This window comes from Pezoporus wallicus, unplaced genomic scaffold, assembly GCF_028554395.1.
Source record: "Pezoporus wallicus isolate ANWC-B61680 ecotype Strahan unplaced genomic scaffold, APGP_CSIRO_Pwel_v1 contig_5908, whole genome shotgun sequence".
Classification (NCBI taxonomy): domain Eukaryota; kingdom Metazoa; phylum Chordata; class Aves; order Psittaciformes; family Psittacidae; genus Pezoporus; species Pezoporus wallicus.
The window spans coordinates 1,137,339-1,161,910 of NW_026635282.1; the positions used below are offsets into that span (position 1 = coordinate 1,137,339).

At 38.0% G+C, this 24,572-nt stretch overlaps 1 protein-coding gene across 1 annotated transcript in view; it reads left to right on the forward strand.

Annotated features, from left to right (window-relative positions):
• Positions 1-11,864: 11,864 nt before the first annotated feature.
• The window catches only part of AK5 (adenylate kinase 5), a 90,772-nt gene continuing 78,064 nt past the window's right edge, over positions 11,865-24,572 (forward strand). Inside the window, exons 1-5 of the mRNA XM_057416977.1 lie at positions 11,865-12,253; positions 14,007-14,193; positions 15,174-15,341; positions 21,181-21,350; positions 21,471-21,584. Coding sequence (XP_057272960.1) covers positions 12,194-12,253; positions 14,007-14,193; positions 15,174-15,341; positions 21,181-21,350; positions 21,471-21,584 — 699 coding nt within the window. The 5' untranslated portion in view covers positions 11,865-12,193. The remainder of the gene's footprint in view (positions 12,254-14,006; positions 14,194-15,173; positions 15,342-21,180; positions 21,351-21,470; positions 21,585-24,572) is intronic.

Below are 24,572 nucleotides of genomic sequence, written 5' to 3' on the forward strand. Positions count from 1 at the left end.
CTAAATAAAGTGAAATATATAAGCATAATTTCAAGCAGTGGATATAACATATCATGGCTTAGAATCATTAAGAAGTCATCATTTTGATTCCAGTACTCGTTCTGACATCTCTGTGATAAATCTGTCACGTGTCCAAACACACCAAGTATTTGAATGCCTCAGGAAGGTGTTCTCTGTAGTGACTGAGCTGGAGGAGTCCCAGCTCTGCTGGTTAAACTAACTCAGGTAAAGGGCCGTGTTGCAGATGGATTCATTTTAGCTCTCAAACCATTACTTAAAGTTACTGTGTGTATTCTTAGACTACTCTACAGCCTGCAATATACATATACCAAGTAATTTTCTTCATTGGCAGGCAAGAGATTTTACTCCATTGAGGACTACTCAGCAACTATATGAGAAAACAAACAAAAGTTTTGAAAATTAAGGGTTGAATACACATCAGCTTTACCTGAAAAAAATACTCAATTTCATGAAATTGTATTAGAAGTAAGATCTTGAAGTTGCAGTGAGGCAACTTTAAAAAACATCACTTGTACACTAAGTACAATCACACTGATTAACATTAAATATTTGAACACTAACTAAAACTGAATCCAGTAAATTGCCAGGAAAGCTTATGTAGATCACTGTGTGATGGGTACTGAAATTCTATCAGAACTCATTAGTATGCACTCAAGCAGCAAAATTTAAAACAAATCCAAAGATAAGCAATTAAGACTTTTAAAGAAATAGTCTCAATGGAAGGAACAATTTAAATTTTTTAGAAGTAAATATGCATGGTTATTTCTGTTTTTTTCCAGGAGTTTTGGGGTAGAAGGACAAAACAACCCAAAATATTTTTATACAAAAGCTCACTTATCCTTTTTAGAGTAGCTGTGAGCAAAAGCGGCAGTGGATCAGAAACCCCTTATAATTTCTCTTACTACTGAAACTCTGTAAAGCAGAGCTTTTGGTTCCTTCTTTAGCTTCATTTAGCAGGATACTGTAAAAGCTGCTATGGATCAGGTGGAAAGAGCTCATGCTGAACTAAGCATGGTGTATCCTTCAACACATAATAAATTCTTAACTCTCTGCCCTTTGAAATTAAAAGTACCTATTTGAGCATATTTGCTGGAAGCTGTTCCAAAGTAGAAGTGCCAGAATGATTTCTTAAATTGAAATCATGCTGCTTGGGAGCCAGATTTTGCTATGATTTATAAAAGTGAGTCTTGCTGAAATTCCTTTCTGTGCAGAAGGTCAGTAAAAGGCCTTTTCACCATTACGGTGCTGGCACTCAGTGCAAGGTGGAATTTTGCTTAAAAAATTAAATGGGTTATTACTAAGCAGAAAGTCTGGATGAAACCAAACATTCAGCAAGAAAGTAAACTGGTGACTAGGCAATCCTCCAGGTAGTTTCTTTCTTAAAAGCCAAATTGGAGCCAAAAGCTTAAGTTGATAAGGATACTGTGCAAACTGAGGAGAGCTGCCCAGGTGAGAATGTGCTGTTACAAAATCTGTATGGCTTTTATGTCATTTTGCAACTCTCATCAGTAAAAAAAAAAATCCAAACGCTTTATTTTTACCTGACCTTATCTTTGTGTTAAGGATTGTATCCGGATGAGATTTTTCTAACTGAAAGAGGCCATTAAGAAAAGAAGTAGTCCCAGTGATACAGGAATTACCAATACATGAATATGTGCCTGTCATTTCCAGGTATCTGTTGTGTTCTATGACCTGAACTAACTGTTTCAGCTGCTAAATATATATTACATGAAAATGTAAAAGCTGCATTTACTGTAGTTAATAAACTTTTACATTTTAAGGTAGGCATTCAAATTCACATGCTCATTCAATTTGTGTATGGAGAAAAGGCACCCTTCAGTCAATCAGTTTCAACTAATCAGTGCCTTAATGGATGCATTTGCAAAGGTATTATCTTGGTGAAAATCACCTTCCTGCACTCTAACGCTCTAATGTTTATCAAAGATTTCCTTAAGCAAAAATTCTCTCATTATAACATTCTGTAAATGCTAGAAAAAATTATCCTACATTTCAGCTGTATGTTCATATTACATATATATCTCAAGAAAATAATATATGTTTAGCAGGTACAGAAGTGTGTGGTCTATTTGTGGACTGCAAGAATTCCAGATTGAAGTTTCGCAAACAATTAAACAACAAATTAAGAATGAACTAAGATTAATCTTTTCAGCATAATGATATGAAAATCATGATATGAGGTCAAGGCTACATACATTTACTTGCTACTTAGCTTTGAAATAAGGATTATAATCATTTAACTTTGTTAAATATGAAAATAATAAAGGCTTTGCAGCTGTACAGCACCTCTTATTGGAAGGTCTGAAAGCATCCAGTGTTAATTTCCTATCATCTTGAAACCAGGATACTTCAAACACTATTAAAACATTTTGGGTGTTTTTACTATATAGTCATTTTTGCTCTTTCATCTGATTCTGTTTGCCTGCATATTTCTGCAAGATAAGAAAAACAATTTCAAATTTTTTTCATTGTTACATATTACCATGTTATGAGAAGCATTTTTAATACAGATTCTTTTCCATGGATAGATTTTTATCATGAGATTCTAAAAGTGTTTAAAATTAAGGAGGCTGAATGTATTTTGCCTGCCTTATACCCACCTCTAGAAACCAGAACAGTATAAGCCATCTTTTCCATTTCCTACAGTAATTCTGTATCTAGTTATGATGATCTAAAATTGCTATATTAGTTTTTAAATCTTTTTGTGAAATAAAGTCATCCGTTAGGCCATTTATCTGCACTGAATTCTAGAAACGAAATGTCTTCTCACTCTCAGAGGAGATCTTCATAGATTCATAAATGAAAAATTTGTTTTGGAAAGGGAGTATGTCTGTGTGTGTGTGTTAGTAATATTGAATGGTAAAATCAATCTTTTTCCCAGAAATTGCTCGTAATGCTGTTTCCATAGAAGAAGTCAGCTAGGAAACTGTAGTCTACCTCTAGAAGTCGTGATTCTCTTTTCCCTAGCCCAGAGGCTGAGGGAATAAAAACTTTTCAGCAGAAAGCCAGGAAAATTCAGTAAAATAGCATTTATTGTCAATCAACTTCTATAGAACAATAAAATGTCAGCTACACTATGGGGTAATTTTAAAAATTCTGTCCAAAACTGGTGCAGAGGTGATGTAACTGTATAATGTCGAAGAAGAAATAATTTAAGAGATCTTTGAATATGCAAATCTCTCCCAAAAGTACCAACTCAGCTATAAGATAACAACAAAAGAAAGTAAAGACTCTAGAAAAATTCCTGAATCTGATCCATTTTTTGTACGGAATTACTTTTTAAAAAGTAAGAAAAAAATTACTTGCTTGGTGTTATTGCTAACAAATTAATTTCTGGTGTATCGGATAGAAAGTATTCAAACACATGGTAAAGTTATTAACATCTTGGTTTCTCACTGCTGCAGTGTAGTCTGAAAGCTGCAAAGACATTTTTAAGACTGTAAACTTCAAGACAGCCATTCTTTCAAATTTGTAATAAATCAGGGCAAGGATCATATTAGTGATTCATTTTATGAGAAAACATGGATAAAAGGAACTAAAAGATACTGACAGGCCTTGCTTCATGAACCCATGAAGATCAGGATATACAAGAAAAAACATTTGAAGCAAGTGATCACTTTTCCAAATACACAAGAGTCAGCTTGTTGGTTTTTTTTTCTGAACATTTATGAATAAATATGAAAGCCACAGGCACAGAGTTTGTCCCTTGTACAGCTGTGTCTTTTTATAGTAACCTGCCTCTTGAGACAGTGAGTTCACAGAGGAGCAGAACTTCATAAGGAGTTCTCCTGAAAACAGCTGTCCTTAGTGAGCCTCTCCTGAACCCTGCCTTGGGTCATGACTCCAGCACCCTGCCAGGGTCTGTTCTATTCCCAGAACACAATTGCTGCACCTTTTAAGAGCTACTAGTAAGATAAGGCCAAGGCTCCTCTTTACCACTGCAGCTGAACAACTACTTGGTTTTATTGGATAGCATGATGGGAAAAAAAAAGTCTTGATGATTCAAGAAGTGCCAATGATTATTAGTAATTTCAAATGTTAAAAACTACTCAGTATCAGGCTAAACTCTTCCATTTAGCTGAAAGTTTTCAACCCATGCTTTGTTGAATCTGAGTTCAAGTTCAAGCATCACGTGACAGTTTCATCAACTGTTGTATTTGCTAATAAGCCATCTGGCAGGGTGTCATCTTCTACTGAAAACAGGTGTTTGATCCAATTCTCATTTGTTATACTGTCACGAAAACATTCACTGAAGTTGGTGACTAAATTCAGGCAATGTTTTTGTGTGTCAGCAGAAAGGATGAATTTTGAATTACCATTAAAACATTTTCATTACTAAAACGTTTGCCAGTTTCTCTCATGTCTCTCAGCTCATCTTATTGTGTCTTAAGATGTAGTTTCTTTATCTTGCCCTTGTTCTGTATTCTGGTTTTTATCTAATTATATATTGATTCTATTCATTGTGATCCAAGAACAAAAAGTTAAACTGATGAGTTCAAGAACCTTAGCTCACTGAAAAACAACTTACCTCAATCAAAATTAATACTTCCTTGACAAAAAAATGTGTTCCTTACAAGAGAATTCAGAGTTGAGAGCCAGTACCTGCCTACATGACAGCATTCCTGGGTATGGAAAAGGGGGTTTGGACAGTCATTTCCCACTTCATTATGAAATATGAAAAACAAACAGAGCTTTAGCTCTAACGAAACTAAGTTCTTTAGCAACAAAACAACAAACACTAGTTGCTGACTGAGATTTTGACAGCTACTGCTATGTGGCAATATACTGAATATACAGTGAATATGGAAATAGGTGACTCTTAGCTTTAACCAGAGCACTAGTTATTGCCATGATAGATGTCAGAAAGAGCAAGTATCAACACTAACCCATTGTAAATCCTAAATATAAAAAAGTAAAAAACATTGCCATGTCACAAACCAGGAATTTTTATTTCTTTATTTATTCACATATTTTTATTTTATTCTCTGGCATACGTGTACAACCTGACCAAAATTGACTTCTCTTGAGTACAGTGAAGCAAAACTTGGTATTTTAAAATGTCCTGGAGCCCTACTTGGAAAAAGTCCTGCCAAGAATACTTCTTGACCATCAGTAAAAAAAAAAAAATCATCACATCAAATTAACTTGCACCTTTTTCCCCATGACTTGACATCACAATGTGTTGTGCCAGTGTAAAGATACAAGTACCAGAAAATGTTGAAGGTTTCTCAGTGTGAACAATTCCTAAAATCATGATATGACTCTTCTAAGCCCTTTATATGGGAAGTTGGCATTACTGTCGATTCATTTAGTTTACTGTTTAATAAATAAACAAATAAATAAAGAGGCTTACCTTTTCAAGAGCTGCACTTTGTATCAAGGTGATTTTCAAGTAGGGAAGATTTTCACTGTATGACTGAAAAACAGGTTATAGAAATAATGCCACAAGGTGCTTGTCCATTATAGCACTGAAATAAACCCCAAATGATAAGTAGTAGACACTCATACTTTTTAATGATCTTAGGCTCCATAGTGTTCCCAAGACAAAGTTTAATAGCTGTGCTTGAATTCTTTTTCTGTTCCCACCACCACCACCCACAAGTCATTATTTAGTTCAAGCCTGTTTTATTAACAGAATTCTGCTGTTTCTTTGTGTTGTTTTTGTCTTTTTTTTTTTCCTACAGCAACCCGCATTTCCTTAGTTCATAAAGAGTAAACAAGATGAACTGAAAATGCTTTATTGACTGTATTATTTGGAGACAGATTAGAACCTTAAAATCTGTTGTTGGATCCTTAGGCTGAAAAGACAAAGGAATGAAGACTTTATTGGAAAAAAATAGCACAGCATTTCTAAGTTGTTGAAAATTTAGTATTAAATGACTCGGGGTGTTTATTAATTAGTTACTGAGAAATGGTGACTGAGGAAAATAAAATAATCCTTCCTAAAAGCAATTTCTGTAACACTTTGGGGCCGGATATTTAATTTTAATTGGCATAAAATAAAAGCAAAAAAAAGCATCAGGAAGCTGTCATGGATTGATTACAAAGTCTGTGTGAGCCCCTGTCTGTGTTCTCACCAGTTGTGACCAGACATCTTAGGGACTGAGTTAAAAACAAGGAAAACCTCTACAGGATCTCCTGCCTTTCATCTCTCAGCGGCCTAAGGATTTCCTGTGGTGGTAACCTTGAATTTATTAAGTTACATAATGCCTTTACCATATCCTCATAATATCTAATTATTATAAGCCAGATCAAGAACAAGGATTTAAATGGAAAAATAAGCATGATAATTTGGAATTATTTAAGAAATGCTACAAAACAGCCAATGTACTAACAACCTATGGCTCAAAAAGAAAAAAAAAAAAAGGAAGATAGCACTGATTAAAAAGCAATTTGGCTTGAAAACAAAGATACATAAGAATAAAAAAAAACATCTATAACAAATACTAGAAGCTGTAAGGAATATATGTGAGAGATTTAAGAACTGTAAAAATTGAGAAAGGAAATGAAATTACATAAACCTCAATAGTCAGACTGGCAGAACAGCAGTTAAAAGAGCTGTTTTTCTGAATAAAAGAAAGAAAAAGTTCCTAAAAATATGACTGGAATATGTTCGCATTTCTGTATACAGAGAAATAATCAGGTGATGCAATTATACCACAGGATAATGATGAAACATTCTCCATTACAGGTAGGTAGTTAGGTGAGTTTTATAAATAGTAGCCACTAAAAACAACTGAGTAAATCTGCATATTTGGATAAGTTGTATCAGATTTTTAAAACAGCTGGAAAGGACATTCCAGGCCTGTAAGAATCCTTGAAATATTTGCATTCTGGGAATACATTAGACTGGTATTTTAAAAGGATGCTGGCACAGGGAGCTATGGGCCTGTCCATCTAAGATGGAACTTAGTGAAAAAAACAGAACTGAAAAGAATGTACCAGAATATAGTTTATATGGAATTTAATTAATTCTAGTCAATACCATTTTTTGAGCATAGATCCAACCTGTTCTCTGAATCTACAATTCTCTTGGATCTATTCACAGATACTTGTTCAAGAAGGTTTGTTTTGGCTGATGAATTAAAGTGTGATGTTCTGGTGGTATCTATTTAGTGCTGCAAGATATTTTGTTTAGGAAAGCTGAGTGAATCAAAATTAATGCACCTATATTTCACGATTCAGTGGTCTCAAAAAATGAAGTGTAAATGGAAAATACTGGGGTTTGGTCCCTTAGGAGCTGTGTTTTGGCTGTGTGCTCTATAACAGTTCTATTGATTAAAAAAAAAAAAAAAGAAAATCACTGGTACCACTGCTAGAGAGCAAAGACTAGTGAAGTGGCAACTCACAAAGGGGACAGCTTATTGTTACTGAGCATGCTGCTTTCTTGGTAAATTGGATGCAAGCAAATACATGAAGTCATACATCAAGGAATAAAAAGCAGGTGTTGAGCCTCAAGTGGAGGAATTTATGCGAGAAAACTGAGTGGAAAGCAGAGCTGTTGGGTCTGCTAGATAACCAGCTAAAGGTGAACACCATCACAAACTCAGCCAGTGAGCATGAAAACAGCAAAATGAGGACTATGAGGGTGTTATATACAGGCTCAGTCACATCAGTACCTGGCACTGGTGTGACCATTTCTGGAACAGTGTGTCCTGGTTAATGCCTTTGCTTAAAATGCCTGTTGATAAATTGGAAACTGTTCAGGGAAGGGTCAAAGAATGATTACACTGTAATTGGAAAGTAGAAGCTACAGCTATTCAGTTTATCAAAACAAAGCTTAACAGTGACTTGGTTATGGCTTTTTTTAATATTTTTTTGTCTTACATTGAAATGTTAATCAACATTTCATCCTCAAACTTTTAAACAGCACATTTTATCCCATCCCAGGTTTTATTTGTCCTGATGTCCTCAAAAGTTACGTCAAGTGGCAGACTCAGTGAAAATCAGATCCAGAGAATAGATTTTTCTTGGTAGTTTTCACTACCTTTCAATTGGTGATTTAATTCACTTCAGTAACATGTCGATATGAGTAGAAAAGTAAAAAAAAAAAAAAGTTCAAGAAGGGAGGGGGTAAACAGCAGCTTAAACAAAAAAGCATTAAGAGCTTAAACAAAAAAGCATTAACAGCACTGTAGCAAAAGAGTTCCAAAACAGGTTTCTCATTAAAATGAAAACATCATTGCAGCAGTCTTGGCTGAATTTATACCACACTAAGCAAAATACAGGGCTGCAAATAAGTTCTGCATTTACACTAAAATGCATATTATTTCTGGAGAAGAAGCATGTAATTCAGCATATTCTATCAAAAAGGCTACAGATAATTGTTTTTTTTTACAGAATCTACAAACTCAAACTGTTCATGTACTTTGCACCAGCATGTGAAAGCACATCAATCCAAGAGCATTGGTTCTGATTTAATGTAGGTAGCAGAGTAGCAGCTTGTGTGAAAAATGCCAGCCACTAGTGCTTGAGCAGGAACTAGACAAAAAACTAGAAGACTCATAAAATACTGGGGGATTCTGAAGTGATTTTTGAAAACAGAGAACCCAGTTAGCTTTGATGGGAGGCTATGGGTGTTAGGTAATTGGTTTAACCAAAAAGAGAAGGCCCAGAACAGCATGTTCCAGCTGGTCCCATACTAATTTCCTATTAGTTCAGCTTCGTGTAGTTACTGGAGGCACCAATAAGAATGGTAATGGAACCGACTTAGTGGTACAGGATCCATAAAAAGTTTTCAAGATGAATTTCCAGAAATGTTATCATTTTGATTGCAAATTTTTGTTCTTGCGACTGTAGCTTCTTCACCAGAAGAGACAGGAAGTGGTAGAAGTACAACCAAACTGATCCTTCAGTCTCACCCCAGAACCATGAAGAGCTGCTGTACCTTCAGGAACAGGCAGTGCTCTGGAATTCAATTCCATGTTCTCATTTATGTGGACTTTTTTTGCATCCTGTGTTATTTTCCAAAGCCATAAAACTACTTCATTTCCATCTCGATGAGATACTGTTAAATGACAACCAGCTAACCTTCTAACAGCTGCCTTTACCTTGCCTACATACTTGAAATAAGTATGGCAAATAACCCACTTTGCATGCCAACTTAATATATTCTCAATCCTTTGCTGCTGATGTTCTTCACAGCCTTTGAGAAGCATCCACCTGTGACCCTGTTTCAGTACAGGAATTTTGCCAAAGGCAAACGCATAAAAAATTACTTCCAGAAGGAAATGCCATCTTATTAGATCCAAAAAAAAATATCCTTTCCAGATACACTTCATACAGTCATTCTGACAGACTTCCTAAATGGCCATCTTTTTTCTGAGGCAGTAATTTCTGCAACATAGATTTTGATTTTGTGCAACAAAAATCACATGAGCTCAAAATCACTCTTTTTTTGAAACAATAATTTAAATGTGCATAATGAGAAGAGTTTCATAGCAAAACAGTCAGAATTTGTATTTTCTGTTAGTGTTATCTGACTGAGCAAAATGCCTGAGAGCCTGCAGGAAAAACCAAACATATCAGACAAGACTTTACACAACGTATTTTCACATTCCTGGGGAAGATGCCACTGAAAGCATGTAAAAGGGAATATTTTTCCCTATCAATCCAGGACATTGGATAAGCTACTGATTTACCCCCTATGTGGTGAACAAATAAAAATATATATGTTGAAAGCCTGTAAATGCAATTTGGCTGAGTCAGTAATAATACAGCTGATATTTTATTTCACAAAATTAAAAAAAAAAAAAACAAAAAAAGAAAAACCCCCACAAAATGCCAAACCCACAGCTCTGTCTTCCTAAATAGAGTGGCATCTTCCATTAGTCTTCCTAAGGAAAGATCTTATTTTAAGAAAATACCTATTTAATTCAGTCTTCCTCTTGGCAAGCTTCATTTAAAGTCTTTTTAAAGCAATTTTATCTTGTACCTTTTGATTAGGACATTAGAGACTGCTCTATTTTTTACTCAATCAAAATTAAGATACTGTGCTCTTCAATGAATTTACATTTGGATGTATTAAAATCTTAGAAAGGGAAAGTGGAGCTAAAGCCACGTCCAGAGTTCATGGGAGGATGAGAAAGACTGCAAATGAATGCTGGCTAAACTCTCCAGTGAAAACTAAAGTCAGCCTTAAACATAAGAGAAGGGCCAGTTCAGTGATACATTACTGCAGCAGTGGGCAGCTCTGGATTCATAAAAAGTGAGGCTGGAAAGGGTCTTAAACTGCCTAATCCAAACTGTTTTCCAGAGATACTCTAGGTGAATTGGAGAGTGGGCCATCCATCAGTGGGCTGCTGCAAAAGGGTGTTAGTGGCTGCCCTTTGAGTGGAGGCTGCTGGGAGTAACTGTATGGCTTGGAAAACCCTCCAGTCCGATTTGTCAGATGATAGGACTGCCTCTGGGCAGCATTTAGCAGTTTGGGGAATGAACAAGGACTGGAAGCCTCTCCAGTAGAAAGGACAGTGTCTACTTAAAAAGCTGGAGGCAGGGCAGTTTAATTACAGAAGCAGCAAAACAAGGTACATAGCTGCAGCTGAGAAAAACTTGCCAACTGGTATTGATCCACAATTCACATACAAGGGGGGGAAGCTTCTTAAAAGACTACTGAGAAGACCTACCCTATGTCCGAAAAATACCAAGATGTGGGAAGCAGTTGTGCACTGTTGTTCATAGGCTTGCACTTATGTAACCTATTTCTGTTAGGGCGTGCATCAGTGAAATGAGATGGATGTTGTTTTAGAAAAGATACTCAACAAAATTAAAATCTAATTGGAACATCAAGAGGGGAGATTTATATTAGATATTAGGGGAAAAAAAATCCTCACTATGAGAGTGGTGAGGCACTGGCACAGGTTGCCCAGAGAAGCTGTAGCTGCCCCATCAAGGCCAGGCTGGATGGGGCTTGGAGCAACCCGGTCTAGTGGGAGGTGTCCTTGCCCACAGCAGAACAGTTGGAACTAGGTGATCTTTAAGGTCCCTTCCAAACCAAGCCATACCATTCTATGATCAGACTTGATATAGGACAATTAAGCAACTGAACAAATCTACTCAGACTTCAAGTATGCTACAAAGTATCACAGAAGCTACCCCTATTTAGCATCCCATCTGGGGATTCCCAGTGAAAGAGAGATATTAATGAACTGAAGTGAGTTGAGTGGATAGCCACGAAGATGGTCAGGGTTGAGAGCACTTGCCCTTGCAAAGGGCTTGAGGAAACTGGGCTTGTTCAGGCTGTGGCAGGCTTAGAACGGACATGAGAGCAGCTTTCTAAAGCTTATGAAAAATATTACGGAGATGGACCAAAACTCTTCACAACTGTGCAGTGGCTGGGCAAGAGGCAAATTGAGACAAGGGCAATGTTAAATGAATGTAAGAAAACCCTTTTTCACCAAAAAGCCAGCCAAGCATGGGTTGTCCAGAGTCCATCCAGATGCAGTCTCCATCCTTGGAGGTTCTGCAAGATGAAGCTAAAGCTTTGAACAACCTGTGCTTACCTCAAGAACTGCCCTGTGCTCACGTCAAGAACTGCCCTGTGCTCAGAAGGTTGGACCAGATATGTCTTCAGGTCTCATCCTGTGACCCAGTGATCACAGATCATAGATTCTCAGGAGTGATCACAGCTCATGGCTTTTTACCAGTCCAAAGCATACAAAATGCCTCACTCTTCCAGAAGCCAAAAAACGATGCCAAGGGCAGAGACCTCTGTAAACGGGGAAGCTTCCACCACCTCCCCAGCACTACGCCCGTGCCCAGCCCTCTCCGCAGTGCTGCCACACACTCCCGGCGTGCGGGGCGCGTTTCAGGGCATCAGAAACAGCCGGTGCCTCCCCGGGGGGTGGCCGCTCTACTCCGGAGCACCCTGCCCGCGCCTCGCAGCCAGGCTCGGCCCCCCACCGCCGGCACACCCTGAAACTTTCCCCGGCAGCCTGCGCACGCTCTTGCTTCCCGCGGGGAGAAAACGCGCTCCCTCTCCCTCCGTGCAGCGGGGACGGGGAGGCGGGCAGCCTCTGCCTCCCTCTTCTCCCCGCCCCGGCTCGCCCGCCCGCGGAAGCCTTCCCGAGGCTCCCGCATTGCACCGCCGCGCCGTGCCGGGGCTCGGCGCTGCCCAGCAGCGCCCCGCGGGCCCCCCGCGTGCCCGGCCGGCGGTATGAGCGCCGGTGAGGCGAAGGAGTATCTGGCCCGCAGGGAGATCCCGCAGCTTTTCGAGGTAGGCGAGGCGGCGGGGTGAGGGGGGAGCATCTTTCGCCCCGTCGGGGGGGGGGGGGTGCTCCGCCCTGGGACTCCGCGGCGGGCCGCGGGCTGAAGGTGGCTGGAAGGACGGAGGAGCCAGGGGCTGAGGCGCGCGTACCTTGCGCGATGAACCGCGCCGCGCAGGGCCGGGGGGGGGCGCTGCCAGGGGAGCGCGGATCGCGGGGTGGGGGCTGCGGCCGCGGAGCCGGCGGGGAGCGGCTGCTCCTTGCCTGCTGCACGGAGCCTCCGTGGTCGCACGGGGAGCCGGGCGGCCGCACCCGGCGCAGCGCTGCGGTCTGCCCTCCTCCAGAGCCCGGGGAGGCAGAGAACTTGTGTGTCCGCAGGGCAGAGGACCGCCGAGGAATGCGGGCGGGGGGCGTCTTCCAGGTTTTCTCCAGATTTTCATGGGTCTGGAGGAAATAACCGCACAACTGTTCGGTGAGGGTTGGGCTGGCTTCCGACAAGTTACCTGCTGCTCATGGTTGATAATTACTTCTCTGTGCAGTGTTGATTTATTTTGTTCCTAAGCAGACATCCTCCCATCTGTGTAAAACACACACAGAGAGACGCTTACGTGTTTTCCCTGCTCTGTTCTGAAGCTAGACATCTTTTTATGTATTTGAAAATTACAGGACTTGCACCATGCTAATGTTTTACTACAGCGTTTAGAATGTGAATGGTTTAACGGGAGATGCAGACAGAACTGGTTTTCTGTAGAGGCTTAACGCCCGAGCTAGCAGTTTTTAAAAATCAGTGCACATCTGCAGAAATACATGGGTAGTTGCTGCCATCGGTTAAGTAGTATAGTAAGGGCAGAGGTGCATAGGAATGACATCCTATTTTATAAATTTAAATGTGTGTAAGTAATAAGCACTGTGTAAAGTGTAGATAACAAGGGACTGAGGAAATCCTGAACTGGAGCTATTTATTATAATGCCAACTGTGACCCTCAAGTTTATTTGGACAAAATTTAGTAATAGCGCAAAAGAACAGAAGTCACCCTGAAAGACATTGTTAAGAGGTTGTCTTGTGAAGAGGTGAGCTGATGACTTAGGTATCACTTTGTCAAGAAAAATCAATTACTGTGCGTCAGAGCAGGGCCTGACATTCCTTCCTTCTTTCACACTCCAGATAATGCTCATAGGTGTGACTAGTGCAGAATTCATAACATAGGCAGGGGTGTTCTAGTGGCTGGGAATTTCTTGTCAATTAGATCTGGCAGCACCTATGAACTGTGGGGTTGGGGTTTTTCCTCCAGTACTGATCAAGATGAAGTTTGAGTATTCCTCTTGATTTTTCATTATTTAAGTGTTGACTCAAGAATACAGATAAGATACTTGTGGGTGCACCAGTCTTTAAGGAAAAGATACATTCTAGTGGTGTAGTAGGCTACACAGAGTATGTAACTTTTGAGGCTGGCTTGTGCATTGCCAATATGTAGATTTGCCAGGTGTAGTTCTAAGAAAAATGTAGGGAACTTTTTACTCTTTTCAGATTTGATCACAGTGTATAGAGGCAAATATAAAGACAAAGGTGCGAGCTTCCTGTCTGAATCATTTTTGTGACATTGGCAAACCAAACCAAACTAACAGGCCTCACTCTCACACATTTGCTTGAAATGGGAGAGTCTGAATGTACGAGGAATATGGGGTTTCTCTGTGTAAAGTCAAAGTGCTTGTTTTTTCCTGGCACCTATCGTTATAGTGTGTATTTCTGATCTTACGTTGCAGAGCCTGTTGAATGGATTAATGTGTTACAAACCCGATGACCCAATTGAATATTTGGAAAGCTGTTTGCAGAAAGTGAAAGAGCTTGGAGGGCCAGAAAAAGTGAAATGGGACACTTTTGTCAGCCCAGAAAAGAAGACCCTGCCTCCACTCAATGGAGGACAGCCCAGGAGGTCTTTTTTCAGAAATGGTAATGTATTAAATATAAAAATTGTTGTATTTCATGCACTGTGGGTGGTTTTACATCCACTACTGAATTATTTTATACTTACTTGTATACAAGATCGTGCTTCATTCTGATTTTCCTTAGGCAAAGGATTCAAGGATTCTGTTTCCTTGAGTTTTGGTGTTTGCTTTTCTCCTCCATAACGGATGCTATGCAAGAGAGGAAATTGTAGTCTTTTGCAGCCTAATTACGGATGTTTGCAGTGTGAATGTTTAACACAGTAGTGGAGAGAGTTCTCGTATCCTCCCTAAAACATTTGCAAAGATAGGGGTAAAGTTGACTCAGTGCACTTGACTTACATCTTTAGTTGGTTCTGACTGATGATGTACATACTTGCTTCAGTGCAGTTAGACTAGGTTGTTTTTCTAGTTTATATGGGAGCTATGGGCTAATTTACTAAGTACAGTGTAAATGATAAACTCATAGAAAAAGGTGCATCTCAGAAAATCGAAGCAAATGCTATACCACTACCTGTAATTATTTTATTTGTAATGTTAACAAAGAGTAATTAGCTCATCTCTCAGTTGCCATAGTTATTCTTCCTTCATCCAGCATTTCATTAAAATAATTAGCAAGAATACTGTCTCCATCTCTCTGCACAACATGTATCACCAGAAGAGTTCTGCTTAGTACTATAGCTTATTGGCACAATGCAAGGCTTTTCTTCTCAGAAGCCACTGCTGAACTTGAGGTGCTATGGGCAGATCTCCACAGAAAAGCTTATGGGCTCGTAAAGAAACACCAAAGAAAACTGGCTTCTAGTGCTTCCAGTGTAATAAATCAGCTAAATAGAGGCAAGGGATATTTACTACAGTAAGAGCAAGCACGTTATAAAATTTGGAGATATTTATGTTTATTATACTTATTTAGATCTGTGTGCACAATAGATTTTGAGTTTTCTGTGTATTTCCACACAATTCCCTGTTTATCTTATTGTTTTACAGTGATGCCTGATAATTCGAACTTCCCGTACCGACGGTATGACCGTCTCCCTCCAATCCAACAATTTTCCATAGAGAGTGACACCGACCTCTCCGAAACTGCTGAGCTAATTGAGGAGTACGATGTATTTGATCCTGCAAGACCTCGACCAAAAATTATCCTTGTCATAGGTATGAAGGCAGAGTCAGTTTGACAAGATCGTATCTTTGTTACTTTGCCTTTTTATTTGTGCTGCAAATACACTGAATGTCTATATATCCTAACACAATTTTTCCATCTTCAATAGCAAGTGGTGCAGTCCAATTAGAGAGTGAAATTGTTAGTGCTGAGGATATAGCATCCCAGCTGTGTTTTAGAGGTTACAGTGAGCACCTGTGATCATGTTCTGTAAACTGCCTATCAGCAACTGGAGAGCTCATGGTTTGCTTATGGAGCACATCTGCCAGTTAGATTTAAACTAAAACAAACCTGTCCCATGCATTTCAAGACAGCTCTACCATGTGAACCAAAGTGCTTCTCCAAAGTGTGATCCAGATCTGAACTAAACCACAATTGTAGTTGTACTAAAACCGGCTCACAAAAAAGGGTATTTAAAAATACTGGATAAGCTAGATCAAAAAGGTGATAGGGAGTTGTTGACCTCTGTACTTAGAACCTTGAGAGCTCATGTATGCCCAACTGGAGTGGGTGTACGTGGTCACTAGTCCATTGCATTGATAAATTAACCCTTACATCTGTTTGGCGAATGAATCCTGTGCTAACTTCTTGGTCAGTGAGTGATCAATTATCATTAGGTAATTGTGCTCTTTCCCCAAGTTCCTTCTTGTGTGCTGTTCAGTGTCCTTCCTAAGCAACTGGTATTTTCCAGCCTCAGACAGTCATAGTTTTTGTTAAGAAATAGCTGCAATTTAAGTGTAAATCTACATTTTATTCTTTTTCTGAATTTAAGCTTTCTGAATCAGTTTCTTTGTCGTTGGGCATAGTTGCCTTTTGAAATTTTATCACCAGGCCCAATTCCCTGGTTCTCTGGACTATTTAAGTAATCACAGCAGAGGTGTCAGGTGGTGGAGAATCACATTTTTAGTCTGTAAAGCCTTATACATATCAAAGAGAGATACTGCTTCCATAACAGAGAATAGTACGTAGAATAGTAAAAGAGACTAGGCTCTGCACGCAGCGGTTCTTAGTAATGTGATATTGCAATATACTGAAAACAGAAAAGCAGGCAGTTTGCTAGGTATTTCAGGTATGCAAAAAGAATTGCTTAGGTTTTTCAATTTTGTTAAACTTTTGTTTCAGAATTACAAATCTCAACATGCAAACATTTCCATGCACCTTTGACCTATCAAGCTTGCAGTAGATGGAGAAGTAACACATGCCTTTCCTTCATCTTAATTAATTAGCTAGCCTTCCTTTCATAAAGGAGAAAAACTGGCTCCTTTTCAGTGACCACAGAAGGCTCTTAAGGCATTGAAATCTATATAGCCGTGTTGCAGTAGAGTGATGAATGAAGGTTTGATCTAGGTGAGATAAGGAGAGATTGGCTTTCACCCCTGGAACTGAGTGCAGGGGTATTTGAAATTAAATCCTTGAATGCCAGCATACAGCGAACAGACTATGGATTTTACAGAGCTTTTCTTCCCCCATTTATATAGGGAACAGTATAAACAGTCTACAAAGTCTATTTCAAATTTATTTTACAAATGAGTTTCTCTGAGTCGCTCTATTATAGTGTGATCTGTTAGAAACACAGTACTATATGTAGCTTAGCAGCTACTGTCCAATTTTGCACAGTATCAAGAAAATTGCTCCCAAATTCAACTAGTTATTCAAAGAATAATAATATACTGAATGAAAGGGAGAAAATGAAAAAAGTGCGCTATTAATTTCAAGAGACAAATATTCTACACAAAAAGAAGTGTTGCGTATCTTTCAGTTTGCAGAAGATGACAGTGAAAACTTCAGGTATGCAAGGTTTTTATGTCTAACTAGTGATAACTAATCGTATTGCCTAGCTCAGATGGTACCGGTCTCCTTCATTGTTGGGTACTGAAAAGAAGTTAAAGACCTGTCTTCTGCTTTGCACATTTGGTGAACTTTTCTTTAATAATGCATTAGCCCAAGATCTTTTTAATGCTTCCATAAAGGTTTTTACAACTTTGCTTTGTGAAATCTGTCATTCTTATAATGAACCAGGTAGCTCCAAGGCAAAAGAGAACTCACTTATGGGGGGGGGGGGGGGGGGCGGTTGGGTGCTTTTGTCTGCGCTAGCAGAAAAGTCTTCTGGTGAAATGTAAAGCTGTAAAGCTGCAAAGTGAGCATGTGACTGGATTTTAGGAAAACCAGATGGAACCAGCCAGGATGGCACACATCTGAATCACTGGGAAGTTTCTAAGGCATTATAACACCAGAAGACTGAATTTTGTTTACAAATGTGTTTCCTAGCAGATTTTGACAAACACTTTTTTACAGTTGATACAGCCTGAATACAAAGATCTTAAAGAAATAATTACCTGGTGGCATTAGCTCCGTGGTTCAGTATGTTTTTAAACTGCATTTAATAAAAAAATATTTGTGAATATTAAAAGACTGTATTTTCCTTTACAATCAAAGTTTAAAGGATAGATCAAAGATAGCAGTGTCAGCCAGCGGCTGGCCAGTTGGTTTAAATCCATTTACAGAACTAGATTAAAACAGCTGCTTTAGTAAAACTTTTGGGGCCTACAAATCATTACTTGAAACCAGTTAGAAAACATAATTTTAGATGCTGCAAATGCTCACTAGTTTAGATATCTTCTAAGAAGTATGTAAAATCATCATGCTTTTCTTGAATAATGTGTAATCTCAGACTAAGTTAAAAGAATGAAAAACAAAAGTGATTTTTTGTAAACAGTTTTTCAGTATGATTTATTGAACAGTCAGGAATGGATACATAGTTCAATAAATTACTGAGATTTGCTGTGGGAAGTATTTTTGTCCTATCACTTTTCTCTTATTTTATTACCTGAGTGTTTCCCCTTACCTTGTAAACAGATAATTGCATTTAGGGATTATCCATAGGGGGATATTTTTGGATTAGAAAAACAAAAAGTATGAGAAGTTTGTGAACATTAAAGCAGACATATTATTAGTTTTTTTCTGCTTGAAATTCAAAGTGCCAGACTACATGTTTTTCTTTTCTTCTGTTTAATGGCAAAGCAAAGCTCTTCCGAATAGGAGTGTGAAGTCTGTCTACTTGGTTTCAAAAAGTTTTTTTCAGCTATTTTATGGTTTTACAGAGACTGATATTTTTTCAAGTAACAGTAATGTTTCTGGCATCTTTTGTATCATTGTTGGAATGCAGATACTATTTTCCTTGTTGTCAAATTTTCTAATTTTTTACATTACCTATATATATTTTGCATCTTTATTTTCTGGGATGCAACACAGTCTGTTTCAAATGTGTCTTGAGTCTCTGGGGAAGTTAAACTGAATCTCCTTCCTTAGAAGTTCTGTATCTGCAGGAATTATGCGCAGCATTGGCTCCAGTATGTTTTATAAACCCTTTGCTCTGAAGCACAGTTGCAACCAACTGCCCCTTTTCTCCAGTAGCTAGGCCTATTGCCAGCAAATAAAGCTTCTTAAATTTATAGTAATAAACGATACACGTATGTATAAACACACACATGTAAGATACATTATTTGTGTGTTATGCTCATTAGATTGCAGTATGTGGCTTTGTATAGAGAGAGGGTTGCTTTTGGAAATCTTTACAACAGAGTGAATTCCAGTAAGGAGTAATAATCCTGTTCATTCACCTGGAAAAATTTGCTCCATACAAACTGGCAGCAATCGTCAAACAATTAGCTGCACCTTTAGTGCTGTTGTTTTCATCCATGTGAGAAAAAAAGACGTTGGGAATCAGTTACTCCAAACCTGCTACCATTCCAGATTATCAAGAACCTATTATAAACTGTAAACTACATGGAATTATCTTGTTTGAACACTTGTCAAACAGGGATGAAACACAATGTGAGGTTTGGTGAAATGCATTTGTCGTGGAGAAGGATGAGCGTGCCGTTATAGGGAGAGGGGAGAGCCGAAGCAGAATTGCTGTGTGGCCACTTAAGTGGAGGAAATTATTCCTGGTATATCAGATGCTCGCATATCTGCAAAAGGGAAACATCCTTTAGTCTAACAAAGAGGATAGCTCAACAGTCTATGAAAGGAGTACAAACTGGAAAAACTAAGCCCATCTAGATCACCTGGAAGAATTGAAATGCAAGATTAGCTGTAAAACGTGACATAATCTGCTGAAAGGAGAAAGCAGATGCCTTTCAGAAGAGAAACAGCAAGTGAAGTGAATGAGGGGAAAATATTTTTCAGTTGTAATTTTACTGTACAGAGATAAGATACAGTTTTTCTTTCTTTGCTTATGTGTTTTAAGAACATCTGTAGCTGTATTGATTAGCTGGTTGTTCCAAATAAATGCTTATATTTGCATTTATCTTAACCTGGCTTGATTTAAGCATTATTTAAACTAATTGGGTAATGCTAAAACCTTTTTTTCCCAAGGGTATAACTAAGTGTGGGCAGGGTATGGGAACACCATAAGAACACACAGGTTTCCCTGCACATTCTCTTTAAGTGGGGCCCAATCTGAGTTACAAAGACCAGATGGAGAGCTGCCGTACAGCAACGGGATACAGAAGAGTTCCTAGTGACTACTGGTAACACTGAAAGCTCTCTGACATGTAATACTGGTGCACAGGTTTGAATCTGGTTACACAGAGTGTCACAACCATATTATGAAGAAATACTGCAAAGCTTGTCCTGCAATCAAATCTGTACTCATTATATAAATGCCTAAAAGCTGTTTATGGGAATAATAGATAATATAAGAAAGAATATGATTACTAACAAGAAGCTCATTGGGTTCATATTTACTGTCATTACATTGTTGTAAAGTTCATAAAAAATTGGTATTTTTAATAAATTTCAAGTCTTTGGCTGTTGAAATAAAATTCAATGTTCTTACACACAATTCCCAAAAAAACAGCTACTAGTGTTGGGAATTAATATAAAAACATTTGTTTGGTTTTGCTTTCTTATGCTGTTCAGTAACATGCTTGTCTATATATAAGCATTTCCTTTAATCAAAACAATCTCCTGGTTTTACATCCTGCATTACAGTTTCTCTGTTCCTCACATCGTAGTGTGCCCTTTTAGTTCAGACATAGTGAGAAATGTTGAAGCAAAGGTCAGCTGGACAGCATAATCAAGAATGCATGAAAAAAAAAATCAGACACTATGTAAGGTAGCTGTTTTCTGTGGTTTCAATACCTACTCTTCCTGTGCTGTACTGAAGGGTCTCTTTATTCAAGTTGTCCAGCAAGCTGAACCTAACAGATTGCTTCTCTATCAGATGCTTCAAGCATCAATACCAGAAGTATGTGTAGTTCAATAAAAGTCTTTGTACCAAATCACTATGGAAACATCTCAGCTGATTATTTAATATTTTTCTGTATTTTAAAATTAGAAAACCTCAGAAACTCATGCAAGCGTATTTAGGAGCAGATTTTATTAGTTCCATTTCTTGACTAGTCCATTGATTTAATTGTCTCATTTAATCAAGTATGATTCTTACTGACATGAATACACTTCAGACTATCTGTCTGTCTTTGGATTCACAGAGGTCAAGAAGGGACCAGTTCATTGTCTGTTCCTCTACTACAAATCAAGAAAAATTCCTTTCCAGGAGCAGCTTTAGAATGAGGTCAGGTCTAAAAGAGTGCGTTTGGTTTTAATTCACAAGTAGACTTGTATTCCTTTTTTTACTTCATTTCGCAAACTGTTACCTTTGCAATCAGGTGGATGAGACCCATTTCTAATGGCTGTTAACAAGTCATGCAGCTGTGAGATTTGCTCTAGTAACGGCTGGAAAATTGGTGATGATAACAAAGATTTCACATGTGATTGGGTACTTCAGATGAAAGGTTAATTGAATGTTTTGCTTGTAATTAATAATAGGTGGCCCAGGAAGTGGTAAAGGAACACAGAGTTTGAAAATAGCAGAACATTATGGATTTAACTACATATCAGTTGGTGAACTGTTAAGGAAGAAGATACACAGCACAAGCAGCAATAGAAAATGGAGTCTAATTGCCAAAATAATTACTACTGGAGAACTGGCCCCTCAGGTACAGTGTATCCTGTGTTAATGTTTACTTTTGAAAGATTTGTACGTTCTGTATTAATGTGCACCATCAAGAAAACCTCCTCTACAAAATGAAATAACTAACGTCTTCTCTCTGTGTAAGGAAACAACCATAACTGAGATAAAGCAGAGATTAATGCAGATCCCTGATGAAGAGGGTATAGTGATTGATGGATTTCCTAGAGATGTTGCCCAAGCAATCTCCTTTGAGGACCAAGTAAGAGATTGTTTTTATTCTTAAAATAACTTACATAACTTTGCAACACTTAAGCTTCTTGAAGTCATCAGTCACAGTGAGATTCCAAGAAAGGCTAGATGTTATTTCTAACTGAGCATTGCTCTTTAAATCCCTGCAAGTTCATAATTATAGGTTGACAAAACGTTATCCTTTTGGTTTATGTTATATTGTGTCCTGGCTAAAGGCAGAACATTCTGTAAAAAGGCAATGTGATAAGATAACCAATAATCCAAGCCACTTACCTCAGCTATGAAAATCCCCTCTCAAGATGAAGAAGAAAATAACATCAAGTCTAACAGTTCCTATTTTTTGTATCTTAGTGGTTTAGAAAGGGAAAAGGCATTATATTTCCATATCTATTTGTCAATTTAATCTACACTGAGAGAAACATACTTAAATCAGTGTATATCTTCACAACGCTTTTAATCTCAAGTTTATTACAGTGCATTGGAAAGACTGGAATAAAATAAGGGTTAAAACTGCCCACGTTCTGCAAATTTTTGTGAACTAGAAATGATGCTCTTTTCTTAGAAATTCAGATCATTTTGGTACCTAAACTACAATTCTAAGGTTTAGTCAGCTAAAACTGTATTCCCAAGTTCTACTCACATGTTGTTTTCATGCATGTATTTTAAACTAGTCTAAAAATACTTAAATTCAGTGGAAAAACAAACAGCTTATGTCATTTTCTGATCAAACACTGTTAACAGTTATGGTCACAAGTAAAGGTTGTGGTTTCAGTGCTGAATTTTTAGGGTGCCTCATGCAGAGTCTCAAAGTCCTTCACAAATTCTGGTGAACTACCATTTCTGTTCTTTGAGTTCCCAGTGGCATTGCCAAGACAGAAATAACGAAACAAAGCAGCCAGCGAGGCATTTCATTAGCGTGCTTTTATAAGGTGTTATTCTGGGCAAAATAAAGAAGGCTAAACTGAGGAAATGAAAGGAAACAGACAAAATAGTTATTACAGGAAAAAAGTCAATGGTTGCCAACTATATCCCTTTATAATTAACAAACTATTTTATAAGTGAAACATCAGAAATTTGGGCTTAATGGTCACTTCCTTGCCTCATTTTTTTGTCCAGTATATTGTGTGATAGTGTGACTTGAGTGCGTTTCTTAGTGCTATAATTTTGTGATGACGTTGGTTTATGAAAGAATGGGTGATGTGAAACAGGAAGAACTGACAGGAATTAAATTAAGTGCTTTGAGTTACCCTAGGGTCAGATTTTCTTTCTACAAAGGAAAATCAGTTAAACATTTGCGCACCCATCACAAGGTCCATTAGTAATACCAGCAAGAAATGGAGTCCAGGAGGTAACAGAAAAAGCTCAGGCAGTGCTGTAGAAGAGGAGAAAGATGGGTACTATATTTCATATATGTTTGAACCTTCCCTTTGTACCTTTCTAATATGTTTTTATAGTACTTCCTCATTTAATGTGAAACATTCTCTTCTGCCAGCCTGGTTAGCTGTTGTTGACTGTAGAAACCTACATGGAAAAAAACCTGACTGACAGATGATAGAAATACTAAACTTTGGCTCCTTCTTAGTATGTGCTATTGCTTCAGGGATCCTGTAGATTGGTTTGTTTGGGTTTGGGATTTTTTTTTTCAGATTTAGTCATTTTAGACCCGACCATATTTTCAGAGTCCATTTGTTTTCAGTCTAATGGGTTTTGCTGCATCATACTGCTTAAGGCCTGATTCTTCCTGAAAGACAGATGACTGTGTCTCTAAAAAAATCCCAAAGCACTTTCTATAGGACCACCTTTCAGCCTTATCTGCACTAAAATAAATATGGGAAAGGAAAGAAAGAATCATAGAGCTTTTATACGAGGACAGGAAAGAAAATTTAGTTTACTTAAGCTCCCCCTTTTCACCTTTTTTCGCAGCTGACCTCTCATACAAGCATGTGTAAAGCCATGGAAATAAATGTCCGAAGGATGTAGATATGTCAACATAAACCATATATTTAATCCAGTGGGATATATGCAGTATTTTAGCTTGAATTTATATTTTAAAGAAATAAAATATGCTTGTTTTTCTTTAAAATTCTTTTAATAAGCCATAATGCTACACCCATAAGTAGGAAGGCCTTGTGATAAGGAAGGGGGACTATCAGCAGATGTGGTATCCATTTTCCTTCATGGGATGAGGCTGACAATAATCCATAGTATGTCAGGTTGTTTACATTAAGCATGCTAACACTTTTAAGGCCCTCAGAGATCCCTCAATGGGAAACACAATGGGGTTGTGGAGAATTCAGTAATTAACTGTTGTGATGATTTGTGTAGGTCTGCAATTAAAAATGCTGCGGGTGTGTTCCACGGCAAGATGAGAAATAATTAGTTTTAATTTCAGTGTTGCTTAACTAGTAAGGCACTTTATGATTAGAAGACCTATTAAGCAATGGAATAAATATCCCTCTGAAGAAAACGGTGAAATCCCACAAAATGCAAATAGTCAAATCACATTATTCTGTAATTCATATTTCTTATTTTTACAAAGACGCCCTGTGTAGAACAGAGATCTGTTGATAAAAAGTTCTGAGTAAGAACTAATTCTTATTGCTAGTAACATTTTGTCATGGGTGACTCTTACAGATAGTCCCTTTAAGATCTTTGCATGCTTATGTACCTTAAAACAGCAGAAAAAGTTGTATAACACAAGCCATTTTAAAGGTTACACTTAGGGGAACTGTCAAAAAATGCATGAAGTAGGAGTTACTATTTATTTAACTTGTTTTCTTCACTCATGATCCCTTCATAGCTGTTAATTGTTTTGATTACAAGGATTCTAAAATGCAATTGTGTGCTTTTGAACAGAGACTTTATCATTTGTTCCATAAAGGAGCTAGAACACTTGTGGATTTTATGATGTGAATTAAAATAATGATGGTAAGTTTGTACAAGGATAAATAGAATATGCTGCCTTTCTCAGTTCTTTCAGTCATATAGGATATAAAGT